General features: G+C 39.6%; 1 protein-coding gene across 1 annotated transcript in view; it reads left to right on the forward strand.

The window, feature by feature from the left end:
• GUCY1A2 (guanylate cyclase 1 soluble subunit alpha 2) overlaps nt 1–17,911 on the forward strand; it is a 146,753-nt gene that overhangs the window by 88,761 nt on the left and 40,081 nt on the right. Inside the window, exon 6 of the mRNA XM_086742489.1 lies at nt 12,479–12,622. Coding sequence (XP_086598615.1) covers nt 12,479–12,622 — 144 coding nt within the window. The remainder of the gene's footprint in view (nt 1–12,478; nt 12,623–17,911) is intronic.

Genomic DNA, 17,911 nt, shown 5'->3' on the forward strand with positions numbered 1-17,911 from the left:
GTGCTTCTGAATACCAAATTTACTGTTCTGTAAACAGAAAATTAAGCAAAATTCATTAAATAGATTCCATGCTGTAAATTATTTACCCAGCTTTACTGTTACAGCATTTTGAATTCAGAACCTTGGTGCTTCTAACTTTGCACTCAGACAATGAATGTAATATTTTCAATTGTCTCATACTATTTATTCAGGGATGTTCACACAGAAGTATGGCACAGAAGAAGAACAAAGATCCTCGCACTTAACAAGTCAGACGTAGAGGGCAAACATAATGAGCTGTTGGATACAGAATAAGAAATGTGTGGAGAGGGCTGAAGGGAAATAAATTAGACTTTGAAATTTCTTGGAAATGAAAGTAGCTATAGCTGGTGAGGTAGGGAAAGGATATCCAAAGGATGGATGCATAGGTAAGAATGACACAGGCAGATGATGGACTCAGAAAGTTAACTTCACAGGAGCATTTTGAATGGATTCCAAAGATGACAGATTACATTTGTCTAGGCTGAGGGAGACATTGCAGTAACTGAGATGCATGGTAATACACTCCTGGGTGACAGTTTTAGCAGTCTGCAAGAATCTGTGTTTTAAAGAGTGAAACTTTAGAAGGAATCTGCTTACATATAGCCTTCATGAAAAGAGGGACACTCTTGGGAGAATCATAGAAGGGAGAGGATGTGAGAGAACTGAGACCTGGCAATGCATTTGGAAACTGGTCCTGCTGACTGTTGGCTTGGAATGGGAGAAAAAGATGCTGTTGAGTAGGGAGTGCAAATCAAAGTGATGTAGTTGCAGACGGTTGGTAAGTTAGTGTCTGTGAACATGCAAGTAGAAACATGGACTCCAGGAGCAGACGTACTGGGAGAGAGATCTCAGTAAATTTTGAAAGCAGTTGCTCTGAATAAAGTATGTACTGGTTGGCCTGACAGTTTGTGTCTTCGTCTTGACCTGTTTGTCTCTGTATGTTCCTGTTGTTTATGAGCCAAGTGCTGGGAAACAATGCTCCAGCTAAACCATCTCTTTATCAAATAAGCTATTTAGATATGCTGCAGCCATGGCTGCTGGCATTTAAAACAATCCTGCAGACCGAAATCTTCCCTGCTTAAGATTCCTGCAGCTTCTGTTTCTCTCTCCAAGTAATATGTCTTTGCCATAGGATAATTATAAATATTTTTTCTTGTTGAGTCCTTTTGGCTGTTTAGGCCTGCTTTCTCAGCTCTTTCCCCCTCAGTCTCTTTTCTGAAACAACCGCATTTCCCTCCCTTGCCCTTTAACTACTGTCTGGAGTAAATGCAGCGTGTACTGGGGCTGTTTTTTTGGCCATGGTGCACTGGCTGTGTGGCTATATATGCTAGGAGAGTAACACCAAGCCAAACAGAGCAGAACGAGGCCTGCTCCTGTGGGTGTTAGTTTCTTTGTCCTCTCTCTGGTCAGTGCACCATCTGCCCTTGAAGACATTTGCAGATTTTCCCCTATCACTGAACTGGACTTTCTGTAATGTGCTGAGTCCCACTTTCTGTGTCTAAGCAGAGAGTTCTGAGGGTTTTCAACAATGAACTATTGTCAGCTGCCAAAATTTCTTTGCTATACGTCTTTGCTGTCAAAATTTTAATTGTCAGTTTATTTAATATTTATTGAAGAACACAATATAATTCCACTGGTTAATTTTATAATTAAAATTCACAACTTCATTATGTGAATTTCTGCTTTCTTTCTGTTTTCATTATTTGGCTAAACTGACAGTCTTTCCGAGTGGTGCCATACACATGTGTCACCATTACAAACGAATGTGTGCTTTTCAGATAAGAGAAAAGTGGAAGGAAAGAGACAAAAGAGAAAGAGAGGAAGTGTATACAACCATGGTACTCTTGAAGAAGAAATTATATACAGAAGCAGAAGTTGTTTCTTCCTTGGGGTTCTCTCTGGCTATTAATCCTGGCAACATTATGTCACGTACTTTACACTGAATAATATGCTTTTTTTTTTTTTTTTGAATTCTACAGTTAGTATGTCAGATCTTCATTTTCTGATTTTATAGACCTAACTAGCTACAGTCTTAATTTTTGCTCATTGTAAGATCTGAGATTAAAAAAGGATGGGAATTCTGGACTGCTCTGCAATCATTCGAGACTGATACACACTAGTTCTGAAAAATGTTGTTTATATTCAGGTTGTGATATAATGCATTTAAGAACCTAATTTTAAACTCACATTTTCTAGAAATATCACTTTACATTTTTATACCAGTAGTTTAAGTTGCAGAACTGTAAACTGCATTCAGTTTACAGAAAATACCAGTCCTTTCTTAATGCCATGACTATCCCTCCTTGAGAACCAATATTTGTACATATTCATATGTATGTTCTTAAGCTTACTGTCGGTGCTATAATGACTAAAGAATACTGCAATGAAAGGAGTCATGAGCTTCAGACTGTTTCCAAGGTTTTGCAGGCTTTAAGTTAAAAAACATAGTCTCCAAGTTTTCATGTAAAATCTATGACCACTATTTTTGTCTTCTTTTCATCACTTCTGCAGTTTTAATCTTTTAACTTCAGTGCAACTACATGACCATTTTGAGAAGGTTTCAGATTCTTTTAGCTTCAGTTTAGGCATCTGCTGAATGAAAATTATTATGAAATACAATTAAAATATGTAAATTATACTGATACTCTTATGTGAGCAGTATTATATGCATAAAATACCGTAATATACCTTTTCTAAGATGAATAGGTGCAGTTTTGGGGATTACTGATGTACTAGGTGTTGCTTCTTCCTATTAGTTTAAATTCAGAGGATTTTGAATGTGTAATAGAAGAAAATGGATAATAGAAGAAAATTGCCACTGCCCAGAATCCCGCTCTCTCTGTGGTGCCACCCACCCTGGCAGAGCTGCCCTTCAGCATGTTGTTCTGTTCAGGTTCCATCACAGGGAGCTCCTGTACCTTCTTCCTTTTCTTGCTCTGAGCAGACAGTAGCACTGACTTTGTCATTGAACTCTGGCTGTGTGTGGACTTACTGGCACACAAGTGTGTCTCACTCTAGTATGAAGTCAAGGAAAAGCTAGGGCACCTATCTTTTTTGGGAACTCAGAAGTGCCCTTGAGTTAAGTCAAAGAAAAAAGAAAAAAGGAAACACAACAGATTCTCTGGATTTTCTCTACAGATCTGGTGCATCAACCACCCAAGAGCTCCAGGATATTTTAAGACTTCCCGTTACTTTAAGGATGTATTTTTCTGCAGCCTTGTGGAAGATTTACACTTTTTGTCTTTAGGGAGATGTGCAAATGAAGCAAACAGACATGCAGGCTCCAGAAGAGTTATTCTTTACTTTATAAACATACAGACCTGCACAAAGCACTAAAACATCTGTGCATGTTCCCCTGCTTTAGGCAATTCATCATGCAAGAATCCTCTACAGAGTCTAGGACTTCTGCTTTTGTATATAATTTCTTCAGAAGTACCATGCTTGTATACATTTTCTCTCTTTTTCTCTTCTGTCTCTCTCCTTCCACTTTCCTCTTATCTTGAAAGCACACATTTGTTTGTAAGTGTCCCACTCTGTTTCTGTCAAGCTACTTGGGAGCCTTAGAGCCTATGCCCCACTTGCAGGTCCTGGGAGTGCTTCCAGAGTCCTCAGTTTGTGTGTGAACTCTGACCTTTTATTTGGACAGGACCCAGACGAGTATCCTCCTTTGAGGCTCCCATATTGAGGAGCAAGTCCAGACACAGAGGCTGGACAGGAACCATGGCTAAGAGCATGCCCTGTTGCAGTGTATGGGTCTCCCTGATGCTATGTTTTGTAAAATCAATGATTAATATGTAAATCCTTTGTTTTCTTGTGTGAAATGTTTCCATCTTGTAAATTTTAGTTCTTCTGAGGGACTGGAGAATATTGATTTCACTTTCCACCAGCCTAGGCCATTTCTATTTAAACTGTGTCAGATCCCAGGGAGGTGGTGGAGTCGCCGTCCCTGGCAGTGTTCAAGAGGCGGCTTGATGAGAAGCTACAAGATATGGTTTACTAGCTATGGCAGCAATGGTAGTGGGAAGACGGTTGGACTAGATGATCTTATAGGTCCCATCCAACCATGTGATTCTATGATTCTATGATTCTATGATCTGGCAAATGCATAGCACAACCGTGACAACATATGGTTGGCCCTTCATCTACCTGAGTGTGCCACGATGCAGTGTTTTCAGTCATGCAAATAACATTCATGATGTTATCTTAATTTCTTAAATGATTTAAATTAATATGGAGAATACTTAGGTAAGTTAAGAGAAACTAGCTAACATATGAATTTCAAGACAGATAAATTAAAGCTCATGTAACCTTGAGGAAGATGTTTTTGTTCAGTAGTAGTTTTAATACCAGAGATACCTGTAGCAAATTAAGATCACTCTTACATCTAGAGAAGAGCAGTCACATGAAACTGAAATGTGTCTTAAATTATGCATGCTGATTTTAATATTTGCTTATTTTGTTAAACAGTTATTTACTTCCGCATTGCAACTATCTCACATAAGGCAGAATGCCAGCCAGGACATTTTATATTCATCAGACGTATTTGGTGTGATTTTTTAAAAATTTCATACTTGCCTACAGAAGAGAGAAATCATTTATGCATTACGACTTTTGTATTCCATGACTGTTACGTGCAAACTTGATGCTGACATCATGTAAACTGTCCTAGCATGTCTCTATTTTAACTTGTGAAAAAACCCAAACCTTTAAAAATACTAGATACTGAGTCTACACAGCAAGTACTATTTGTCTCTTTTCCTTTTGTAAAGAAAACAGCACTCTGAATTAATATGTAGGTGAAAGAGTTCCTCCATATATTGCATACTGAAAGCTTTATGCTTAAGACTGCTAAGTAGGTGCTATAGAAAGGAGTTCAAATACAGCTCTTCCTACAAAATGCTCCTAAACTTACCAGCCTGTAGCATCATTAAACTCACTAAAAATAAAATGCCCTCAGGCCTGGTAAGAGCAATTTCTTCATAATTAGGCTCTCGGGAAAGGGAGAGCTTTACCAGATGAACAGATCTCTGAACTTCATAGGTGAACACTTGGAATCTATTCCTTCTCACATGGGAGGGATTTTCCATACACGGAACTATTTCCAAAAGCAGAATGCAGTGTCATAAAATCATTGCAGAGTTACCTTGAAACTTATCCACAAGATTTCTCTGCTTAGGAGTTAATTTTGAAAAGTTGAGACACAGAAGTTAAGAGAACCAAATACTAAAGTAGAAACTAAAGGAGATTCTTGGGTCTGTTTGAAGACAGTCTTGTTCTCAGATCCTATCCTGAAAACTTTTAAAACCTTGAAAAAACAGGAGGTTTTTTTTTAGTATCTCAGAGATTTTAGGAATCTATAAATAATACTGTATCGTAGAATCATAGAGTAGTTTGGGTTGGAAGGGACCTTTAAAGGTCATCTAGTTCAACGCCCCTGCAAGGAGCAGGGACATCTCCAACCAGATCAGGTTGCTCAGAGCCCCATCCAACCTGGCCTTGAATGTTTCCAGGGATGAAGCGTCAACCACCTCTCTGGACAACCTTTTCCAGTTTTACCACCCTCATTGTAAAAAATTTATTCCTTATGTCTAAACTAAGTCTACCCTCTTTTAGTTTAAAACCATACATACATGTATACTTAGGCCATGCTTGGTGAAGGCTTTTCTGAACTGCAGTTACACCACCTCCGAAGAAAGAGCACACAAATTTCATCTCTTAAAGTTTCTCTCCAGCATGTTTCTTTAGAATGTCTTTCCTTAGAATCTGTGTTTTAGATTAAGTGACTTGTTTAAGTCTTTCTACTGTAAGCTGCCCAAAATATTTCACATCTGCCCTCCTTCCCACTTAGTGATTAATAACATCCCTGACCTGCATGCCAAAATACACATGCCAAGATACAGGATTTTTTGAGCTAAACATGATCTTGCTGTTGTGTTGACAAACAGTATCTTAGCACTAGCACTGACGCAATCTTTTTCCTGTTTTGGGGTACTTATGGGAGCAGGAGCATGCACTCTGTAGTGCACTTTCAAAGGCACAGGGTGAGTCATGCATGAGAAGGTAACAGCTCACCTAGAGTGTTCTGAAACTTTCGCAAACAAAGCCTTCCCAGTCTGTGGCCTTGTGGCTCACATAAACCTAGTTTTCAGCCATTTCTCAGAAAAAGCATGCTGATGACAACATGGGAGGGGTCTGGTGTACCAAATTACTATCTGAGCATGGAAGCAGGCAACTAAGCACAGATACAGAATCACAGAATCACAGAATAGTTTGGACTGGAAGGGACTTTCAAAGGCCATCTAGTCCAACCCCCCTGCAAGGAGCAGGGACATCTCCAGCGAGATCAGGTTGCTCAGAGCCTCATCCAACCTGGCCTTGAATGTTTCCAGGGATGGGGCATCCACCAGCTCTCTGGGCAACCTTTTCCAGTTTTACCACCCTCATTGTAAAAAAATTCTTCCTCTGTCTAAAAAATGTAAGCAAAATTGCTTTAAAATGCCGAAAACATTAACAGTCTACAGATTCAAAGTGTCACTCAGGAATTAATACTACACTCAGGAGTTCCAGTGATCCAAAATGCACAGTCACTCACCTATCAAAGGGAGGGCTCCCAACCTTGAAGTTTCCTTAGGCAACTTCCCAACCTAAGGGGAGAGTCCTCGACTGCAGACCCGCTGCTCTGAGGACTGACTCAAGCTTGCCCTCCGGTGGGTTCCATTTACACCCCAGTCGAATCTGATCTGTGGTCATATATGGTCACATCAGTTCTCATTGACTGAAGACTCCATTTTTACAACAGCCACCTGATTCTAGAAGCTTCCTAGCCACATGTTTTTTTTGAGTTTCCTAGCTTAGAGCAGGTCTACCTGCCACAATAGCTAATAGATAGATCAGGGGACAGGCAGTACCATGTAGTTAAAGTTTGGATTACAGTAGAAACTGCCGTAGCTAGTACATTATAATGGTCCGTGTTTGACAGTATTGAGTGTGAGTACTTGAATAAGTGCAAGAAGCCCATGAGCTACTTATGAAATGTCAGGTACATATGGCAGACTTCTTTCTAGCATTTTCATTTTGAGATTTATGTCCTAAAATACAAGGATTATGTTCTTTATCGCAGTATTTGCTGAAGCATATATGAAAATCCTCACTGTCTGCGAAACTGTTTGATTGTTCTTTAAAAAACTTGCAAAATTATTTTTATCTGAGTGAGATCTTGGGGTCAATAAGTTTCACAGGCTTTCCTCTTTCCTAATCCATAAGGTTGTTGACATCATTGTTGTCTCTTGCCCTCACACCCTGCACCACTATGTCCTTGAAGACCTCCCACAGGCACTGGGAGCTGCTCTTAGGTTCCCCTGAAGCTCTCTCTGCTCCAGGCTGAAGCAGCCCAGCTCCCCCAGCCTCTCCTCGCAGGGCAGGTGCCACCAGCCCCACCGTCTTGGTTGCCCCCCACTGAGATGGATCCAGTTTATCAATCTCTGTCTTGTACTGAGGAGCCCAAAACTGAACACAATATCTAGGTGTGGTCTAATGAATGCTGAGTAGGGGGTGATAACCACTTCCCCCATATCTGCTCATACAGCCCAGGTTATTATTGGCCATCTTTACTCTCAGGACTCACTGCTGGCCCATGTGCCACTTGGTGCCCACCAGGACCCCCAGGTTCTTTCCTGGGAACTGCTCCTCAGGAAGTTGGCCTCAGGCTGTATCAATTCCAGGGAAATTCCTTCCCAGAGGCAGGACTTCACACATGTCCTTGTTGAGTTTCATGAGTTCCCTGCTGGCCAATTCATCCTGCCTATTCATGTCCCTCAGCATGGCAGCCCTACCCTAGAGCAAGTTGACTGGTCTCCTCAGTTTGGTATCAACTGCAGTCTTGATAAGAGTACAGGTAATGTTACTATGAAGAAAAGAAGCACAGATTTTGTCAGAAAAGCCAGATATATTTACCCAGTACAATTCTAGGTAGTTTTTTACTTATTGTGTTTTGAAATGTGTTAACTAATCGGTACACATTGGATGCCCTTAGAACAACAGGTCTGTATTTATATGCCTATCCTACATTTTTAATAGACTGGTCTAATTTTGAAATCTGAGTTCAGTCTTGCTTCTCTTCTGTGGTGCTATGTATTAATTCCAAATTAGTGACAGCTCCAGTGAAGATGACCACAGTGAGTGTAAATCAGTGAAAAGGAATGAAAAGTGGGTAAAAGTAGGTCAAGCCATTAGTGAGTGGCTGGAAATATTAAGAACAGTAAGAAATTATTATTTAACTAGAACAAAAATATACTAAATTTTAATAAAGGTAAAGCTGTCAATCATATGCAAAGAAGTGTCTGAAATGCTCGAAACAGAATATATTTTGTTTTTTAAAGGAAGCAGAATAATGTATTCCAGTCTTAACAGTGATAGCAAAATACTTTTCCTGCATGTGTATCTAGCGAGGATATAAAAATCAAATATACTACTAATAATGCACTATAGTAGTCACATTACAAAGTAAAAAACTCAGAAGTTCATTTATTACGTGGTAGAAATTTCCTCTGAAGTTTTGTTACTGTATATCATCATCTTGAAGAGCATCAAACAGATATGAGTGCTGCTATTTTTAGCCACCTTGAGTAGTAGCTTCATTTTCTCTTAATCCGATTGACATTTACTTGAACATTTATGTGCTTTCTGGTGTGCACAGTGATTTCAGGATCTACCCAGCAGATAGTTTGGAGTGAGCTATGAGCAGTACTTTGTTTTTCTGGTCCAATTCTTGCTCCTCAGCAGAGACAAGAGAAATTTCCACCTTCCCCATGCGCATCTGACTCACGGATGTGCTCACTCTGAAATTCTGAAGTGCGAAGTATTACTCTTCATTGTAGTTTCTATTTTAATGTCCTCATATAACCTCATGAAGTTCAAAGCTAGCTGCAAGGTCTTGTATCTAGGTCAGAGTAATCTCCAATATTAATATAGACTGGAGGATGAATGGATTGAGAGCAGCTCTGCAGAGAAGGGTACTGGTGGATAAAAAAATAGGCATGAATCAGCAATGTGCACTTGCAACCCAGAAAGCCAGTTGTATCCTGGGCTGCATCAAAAGAAATGTGGCCAGCAGGTTGAGGGAGGTGATTCTGCCCCTCTACTCTGCGTCCAAGTGTGGAGTCCTCAGTACAGAAGAACATGGTCCTGTTGGAGTGAGTCCAGAAAAGGGCCACAAAATTGATCAGAGGCTGGAGCACCAGTCCTATGAAGAAAGGCTGAGAGTTGGGATTGTTAAGCCTGAAGAAGAGAAAGCTCCAGGAGGACCTTATTATGGTCTTTCGATATATAAAGGGGGCTTATAAGAAAGATGGAGAGAGAATTTTACAAAGGTCTGTAGTTACAGGACAAGGGACAACGGTTGTGAACTGAAAGAGAGTAGGTTTAGATTGAGTATAAAGAAGATTTTTTTTACGGCAGAGGTGATGAGACACTGGAACAGGTTACTCAGGGAGGTTGTAGATGCCCCATCCCTGGAAATTCAAGGCCAGGTTGGATGGGACTTTGAGCAACCTGATCTAGTGAACGATGTCCCTCCTTATGGCAGGAGGGATTGCAACTAGGTGATCTTTAAGGTCCATTCCAAGCCAAGCCATTCCAGGATTCTATGATTCCATATGAGAGGACCAAATCAAATTGCCGTGAACAACCTGAATTATGAGAACTCTTGGAGCTTTTTAAAAAAAAAAAAAAGGAGTTGAGGAAAAAAAAACAAAGATAATTGAAAAATTTGTTAAATTGAATTTTGAAGGAGGAGTGACAAGGTTAAAGATTGATGGAGATACTCAACAAGGACATTTCAGCTTAAATGCTTAGTTGGGGAAAAAATCTTTGTAATGACTGAAAACAGAGTCACAGAATGGTAAATCGTTAGACAATCTTATCAGTACTCATCACATCCAGTTTCAACTACCAGGTCAGTCTAATCAATCCTAATCATTCCCCTGATTCTCCAGTTTTAGTGTCAGAGGAGCTTCACAGGGACAAGCACAAGTAGTGTAGGATACAGGACTATCCTACAGTGATATTTTTATAATTTTAATTTTCAGACTAAAATTAACATGAGATGGCTTCATTCCTATTTTTCTGGTAGTACACAGATATGTGCAATGCAACTCTAATGATTCTACTCAGTCAGTGAGTGCAATTTGGTGTTAAATTAGTTTACACAGCTAGGGAAATTTCCAAAGGGGAGCATGCTAACAAAGTAAATAGGTTTGCCTGAAAATTGCAGGAACAGAATATGGTCCCAGATCTATACTTGCTTACAGTGGTGTAATGCAACTAACTTTAGTGGAAAAGTCATTCTAAAACTAAATTATTCAATAAAGAGCAGAATTTGTATTTTATTTTTGTATTTGGCATCAGAAACTCAGCTCTTTTTGTAGTAACCCCTTTATTTCTATTCAAATTGGTTATGTTCATCCACAGCTTTTAAGGACGATGATGTGCAGTTATTTGGATTTCTGCTAATTCTTCCTTCTGGTTTAGATTTTTTTTTTTTTTTTACAATCTATTTCTTAGCCATCCAGAGTGTCTTTTTAACTTCTGATATTTTTTATCACTATGCTCATTTCTATTCTTCCCTAGTTTCTACATTTTTCAACAACCATCACAATGCACTCGCCCATCCGTTTGTCTTTGGAAAGACAACCTGCTAAACTGCAGGGATTTGGCAGTCTCTGCTTCTTGTGGACAGAGATCCTGAGATATGGCTTGGGTAAAACAGGCAGACAGATAGCAGTATTGATTGTTCCTACATTTTAGAACCGCTTTTTTTTTTTTTTTTACTGAAAGAGTTGTTAAGCATTGGAACAAGCTGTCCAGGGAAGTCGTGGAATCACCATCTGTGGAGGTGTTAAAAAAACATGTAGACGTGGCACTTCGGGACATGGTTTAGTAGGCATGGTGGTGTTGCATTGGCAGTTGGACTTGATGATCTTAGAGGTCTTTTCCAACTGTAATGATTCTATTATTCTATACATGTGGGGTTTTTTTCCCATACACAAGTACTATTGGGAGCTTCCAAAAGTGATGAGGGAGCTCTAAAAGCTGTCTCAGGTCTCAGGTCATGAGAAACACTCAGCTTCTTCTATATATCCTCCTGCATAATCAGCAGGAAGGGCTAAGGAGCCAAACTTGGCAATGGGCTTGTAGCAGTTTCTGCAAGTTTGATGGTGGGAAGTATTTGCTCATACTGCTGTTCTAGATTCATGCTCTGGGTACACTGACATGTAATGCTTACTTTTTGAGATAGTATTTCCAGATCGGTTTATCAGGACTGCAAATTAATCTGAGAAGATCCAGGTCTACTAGTATTAATAGAATCCCTGCAGAGAGAAGAATCAGCTGTATTTATTCCCGGAATAACTCCTTGGTCACTGTATGCTTTCTTCTCATCCTAGTCTTTGCTGAAACCTTTTCTGGCAATCCTGTAGTGTTGTGGGCAGAGTGAAAGCCAGATTCGTTATGCAGCAAAAACCAAACTAGTCCTTGAGGTCTGAGTCTGCTTGGGCACGTGTTAATAGACTGTGTGCAGAGCACGTTGCAGATGTGTGGGCAAGCTGACTGCAAAACATAATGCTGTCAATAAAGCTGCAGAACTTGAGGGTTTCAGTGTTTCTCAGGCTGCCTTTATCCAGAGCCAGAGGGCTTCTGTAATTTCTTTTGCTCCCACTTCCTCCTGAGGGACAGCTTGCTTTAAAGAAAAGCAAGGATAAGAGAGAGGTAAGGCGTGTCTGAAGAGACCAGAGGGATCAATCTGCTGAACTTGATGCCTGGAGGCAGGGAATTCACAGTCAGGTAGCCTACATAGTAGAGAGAGGCAACAATTCTTATTTGAAAATAACAGAGACAGGTGCAGTCAAAAGTCTATAGCAATAGCATCTATTTGTAAATTATCCATATACTAGGAAGAGCTGCCTGCTAATGAGAAGTTATAGACTCTTAATTGTTTTTTTATGGTGATGTTTTGGTTTTCTAATTCTCTTCCTGATATACTTTTCTGGCAAAACAAATAGTAATGTTGAATTATTATAATGTAGCACTATTCTTACACAACAGCAAACTCAGCCAGGATAGTGTCAAGCAAAGCTGCAAGCAATTTCTCATTTAGGAAAATAGAGTTTTCTGTATGACTGCTATCGGAAAATGTTGTCATATCTCAGCTGATGGCATATACTCTTCTAAATATAATGATCTTCTTTGGTTATAATGGTGATGAACCACTATGCAATTGCATGTCGGATTTTGACTGCACCTGTTTGCAAACTCAGGTAATTATGCTCCGTTGTCTAATTGCTTATTTTATGGATGTTTTGCTCACATGTTTTTAAGCAATGCTATTTGATTGCAGATAACTGATTGTAGGGATCTCTTCTCATTATCATACTTTAACATTTGATTTGTCTGATTGCTGCAGGTGGAAACAATAGGTGATGCATACTGCGTTGCGGCAGGACTCCATAAGAAAAGTCTTAGTCATGCTAAAGCCATTGCCCTGATGGCGCTGAAGATGATGGAGCTTTCAGAAGAGGTTCTCACTCCAGATGGGAGCCCTATTAAGGTAAACCCTTTGCTCTTTATTCTCAGCTAGTCAGTTGTACATGGACCTGATTGATTCCATCATGTTCTGTCAGCAGAAATCTGTTGATTGCTATGAGAATTTAAAATTACATCAATATATCACAGTTTTTTTCATGGACATGTATTTCACTGGTATCCATCGACAATCATGTACCTTACTCTAAAAGTACAGCAGACAACACAGACTAGCTGTTGCCTTGTTGTATGCAAAGAGTGCCTATTTGTGACTGGAGGGCATTAGATGCTCTCCTGGAGCCCTTCTTCCAATTCAGTTTAGTGTGAGAAGACAACAGTTCACATGATCCAGGACTGTCCCATGCTACAAGCCAAAACACAGTATGAAATGGCGTTGTAGTTTAGCCCCACTCGGGACCAAGCACTCCACAACCTCTCACTCAGCCTCCCCACCACCAGAAATAATATAACAAAAGGCTTGAGAGTCAAGATAAGAACAGGGAGAGATCATTCAACAGTTACCATAGAGAGCAAAACAGACTCAACTTGGGGAAAACAATTTATTAACAATGAAACTGAAGTAGAATAATGAGAGACAAAAACAGATCTTAAGAACACCTTTCCTCACCTCTCCCCTCTTTTCAGGCTTAACTTAATTCTGGACTAAAACACCTTCTCCCCCTGCACCCCCCAGCCTGAGTGGCACAGGAGGAATAGGGAATGCAGGGTGCAGTCAGTTCATAACATGTTGTTTCTGCTGCTCCTTCCTCCTTGGGGGAAGAACTCCTCACATTCCTCCCCTGCTAGATCATGAGGTCCCTCCCACGGACTGCAGTGCTTCAGTAACTACTCCAGCATGGGTCCTTTTCCATGGCGTGCAGTTCCTTAGGAATCGGCTGCCCCAGTGTGGGCCTCCACGGGCCACAGCCTCCTTCAGGCATCCGCCTGCCTCAGCGTGGGGTCCTCCATGGGCTCCAGGTGGATCTCTGCTCCTCCGTGGACCTCCATAGGCTGCAGGGGGACATCCTGCTTCACCATGGTCTTCACCACAGGCTGCAGGGGAATTTTATCAGGAGCAACCTTACTGCTCCCTCTCCTTCTTCGTTGACCTTGGCATCTGCAGCCGTTCCTTTCCTCACAAATGGACCCAGGCAGTTGCCTCTCATATGCTCTCACATATCCTCTCTTCTCTCCTGTCTTCTCTCAGCTGGGCTGGGCCAGGCCCAGATGGCCACCTGGAAGGAGGCCAGAGGGCGAGGTCCACAAGGCCTGCTCCTTCCCCTGTCTACCCACACTTCTGTTTTATTTTCCCCTTCTTAAATCCATTATCACAGAGACGTTATCACCATCCCCGTTTGACTCAGACCTGGCCAGCGGTGGGTCCACCCTGGAGGCGGCCAGGTCCACTGGACAAAGGGGAAGCAGAAGCTGCCACTGTAGCCCCGCTGCTACAGAAAATGAGCACAGATTTAGGCTGCTGATCTGAACTTCAGCACTAGTGTGGAGACACTCAGAGAGTTCTGTGGCTCTAAGGAGCAACATGCATCTTTTCAAAATAGTTGTGACCTGTATAAGAGAAGACTGTGTAGACTACTTGCTCTTAATGTGCTTCCTTCCCATGCAGTTCCAGTTCCTTCTAGATTGGTACACGTGGTAGCAGGAGACGAAAAACCACGTGTCCTTTTGTATCATTTTAAAGTTCCATTGCTGTTCTGCTTCTCTTCATGTTATACCAACCTCGTAGCTGCTGGCATTTAGAATTGGTAATGTTTAGGTAAAACATGAACGTTCAGCCAGGAAGAAAAACTGTGGAGATATGTATGTGTCTTTCTTTTTCAAGGGTCAGATTACACATTGTTTTCGTTATGTGTACTCTCTCCTATTTCTGGTTAAATTGTTCTTCTCATAATATAAACCTTTTGTTTTCAAAGAAAATGGGGGCATTATGTAGAACAATTATTCAACACTGTCTAAAGCCTATAACAAAAGCCATATGTAGCTGGATGAGAAGGCTGGACAGACTTCCCATGGGATTATTTGCATCGTGATTGAAATGCACTTTGTAAAGTGCAATTCCTCATGTCTGTTAAAAAAATGAGGGTTACATTCAAAATGCTTTTTGTTTTTCCCCAAAAATGGAAAGACCTGTTTTGAATATTTAAAATTTGACAGAAATGAGGTAAATTTAAAAAAAATATATTCATGGATGTTGCTGTGTTGCTCCTTGAGCAATAAAATTGTGTGTTTCTGAGATCAAACTATTCTCTATCTATTAGTTAGGTCATATCTTGAACTATATTCCTTGAACTCTTTGTGTATGGTGAATCAAGAGAGACTTAATCCAAATGAATTGTTCAGCCCAGAAAGGAGAGTGTGGATGCAAGGCAACCAAGCTAGAAATCCCATGAAATACAGCAACACGGTATTAAAATTAAAATATATTGAGTATTTGTTTGATTATTGAAAAATGTCTGCGTATTCAACAGAATAAATTTCTGAAAAAATATCTTGGACTATGGATCTTAAAGAAGTTTTTTTTTGAAGCTTCATATGGACATTCATCAAACACAGAATAGGCATTAAAAGACAAATGCTGTCTGAAGATATCAGAAGACATAGCATTTTCAGTTTTGATGTAAGACTGTTTCAAACAAGTATCAATTTAATCCTATTAAAATAGACTTTCTAGATTGTTTGCTGATTTCTCTATTTTTCCAATGACTCTAGCTGATGAATACATTCTAGCTATACTGTCACATGCTGGGAGACCTGTCTTTCAGATCCTCTCCATCTTTTCACTTTCTTTTGAGTGATCGTTGCAATTTTTTGAAAATTTTGAAGGTGTATGTTTTACTCTGAGAGTCACAGTTTGTGACTGTTTTCATTACCACTGTCTTTATTTTTCAGAAAATTCCTCATGATTTCAGTGGCTGCATAAGAAAACCTTCAAAAGAAAGACTAAAGGACAGTGCAGAGGAAAAATGCTTGCATATAATAAAATACTAGGAATAACGAAACTTTCAAAAAGTGCTAGTAAACCTCCTGTAGAATTCAGAAGAAAAAAGTCAGTTCATCGTACTTAAACTGAAAGTAAAGATGCGGAGAAGCTCCTCAGTCAGTGTTAGTTGTCCTGTCTTCAGTTTTAGGAGTAATAGATTTCATGCATGAGGGATGGTGATATCAACTAATCTCACCTCCTGGGTGAGAAAAGCCATAGAATGTTGTGCCTACATAAAATATTGTACCTTTGTACCTAATCAGGCAAATAATGTTTTAAAAAGCTTGTTTGATAGGGACATCTTGATTTGATTTTAAATTTATTAAGGTTAAGATTCCTCTCACATGGATGTCTACCTTGTAAGGCAATTGAAATTTGAGAAGTCTACTTTAATTTGTCCTAGTTTAGGTGTCTACTCTAGGATGAGATGAATCATGCCCTAAAAATGTGTGTTTTCTCAGTTGTCTGCAAGGGAGGTCTATGGACTTAGCCTAAATGTGGATGTCTACACTGTAAGTTCCTACACTTTGTCAGATGAATCCTCCTACAAATGGCAAAGAACACATAGTTTATCTTAGTGGTTATGTCAGTGATCGTCACAGTTAAAAACATACGCATAATGTCTAAATTGAGTTGGCATGACTTTATCTTCCAGCCAATGCTGAATTGGCTAGTGATCTCTATTTTTTGTTAGCTGCCATTTTTTCACTTAAAAAAACCATGAAGGTGCCCATCATGCCACAGATTCCCATTAACAGATGTTCCATGTGCATAATAATATCTTAAATCTGTGTCAGGGGTAGTTCAGATTGGATGTTAGGACAAAGTGGTGAAACACTAGAACAGGCTCCCCAGGAAAGTGGTCATGGCCCCAAGCCTGTCAGCGTTCAAGTGTTTGGACAACATTCTTAAATACATAGTTGAACTTTTAGGTTGCCCTATGTGGAGTCAAGAGTTGGACTCGATGATCCTTGTGGGTCTCTTCCAACTTAAGATTCTATGGTTCTATAATCTACCTGAAGTTTAAGGAACCCCTAGGTATGTGTAACATTTACTATGGATTCAACTCAGAACTGTTAATGTCAGACTTACTGCATGACACACTTTACAATTAAGCTTTGCTATTAAAATATTTAAATATTGCTTAACTTTAGATGCAAAGTACACAGTGTAGGTTATAAGACATTTATAAGTGACCTGACTTCTCAACAGTGAATTAAACTGTACTATAATGTAGTTACTTTGAGCGGTCTTGCTGATACGGATGGCAAAAAAAAGTACAGCATTTTTACTGGTTTTTGACCTTAATTCTTATCTGTGATTCACGTTACCAAGCACAAGTCACATTTCCTGAGTTCTTGCCAAGTGTGTTGAATATAGAATACTGGTGCAGCTTTTGTTTTCTTTTGTTGAAAAACCTACATCAATATTTGGATATCTGAAAAGAACTTGAAATCAAAGGGCAGTTTTCTTCATGGCCAGTTTTTAATATCTTTGACAGCTTTTGTGAGTTACTGTGACTAAATTACATCTTTATTCTTCAGGGTAGTCTAGTAGCTGTTTTGAAAAAGTAAGACAACTACTTCACAAAGTCCAAGACAAATTTTCAAAACATAATTCCTGAAAATAAGAGACTTTCTGATCTGTCCCTCCAAAACTGGCTGATAATCCTTGATTAGATAGGAAGAAATTATTCTCAGCCACTTTATGTAATACATGACAGCACAGTTATTTGAATTTCGATTTCTGTTAGTAAGCTCACAATTACAGCACAGTTATTTAGTAAGAAGCAAACATGCTAAAGTCTCCTTGGTGTTTGCAGGGGATTTCTTTTCCAGAGGCATATTTCTTGTTTAAACTCTCTGAGATCAGCACTGGCAACTGCAAGTTCAGAAGTTATTCCCCAGGTTTGTGTGTTGTGACTGAGGCTAATTACTTCAGGTGTGATTTTTTTTTAAGGCAGAGACATTATGAATCTGTTTGGGTTGTCCTGGTTTTAGAGATTTCAGCTGCAGGGAAACCTAACTGCACTTATGAAACAGTGCTTTTTATTTGAAGAATACTCAATTAGATGTGTCTGACTTTATGATTATGGTTTATGGTTTATGGTTTTACCTTTTCTAAATAACTTTGGTGGATATATATATTTTTTTGTCATCTCAGGACTGAATTCACCAGAATGCAAATGTTTACTTTTTGTAGTGCTTGAAAGGTTCATCCCAGTGATAGCAGCAAGAGATTCAGGAAGTTAGGAAGAATAAGTAAATGAACGAATTAAAAAAAAATACTGTATCGCGTAAGTGGGAATTTAGATTT

This window comes from Chlamydotis macqueenii, chromosome 1 (genome assembly GCF_036417535.1).
Source record: "Chlamydotis macqueenii isolate bChlMac1 chromosome 1, bChlMac1.mat, whole genome shotgun sequence".
NCBI lineage: Eukaryota > Metazoa > Chordata > Aves > Otidiformes > Otididae > Chlamydotis > Chlamydotis macqueenii.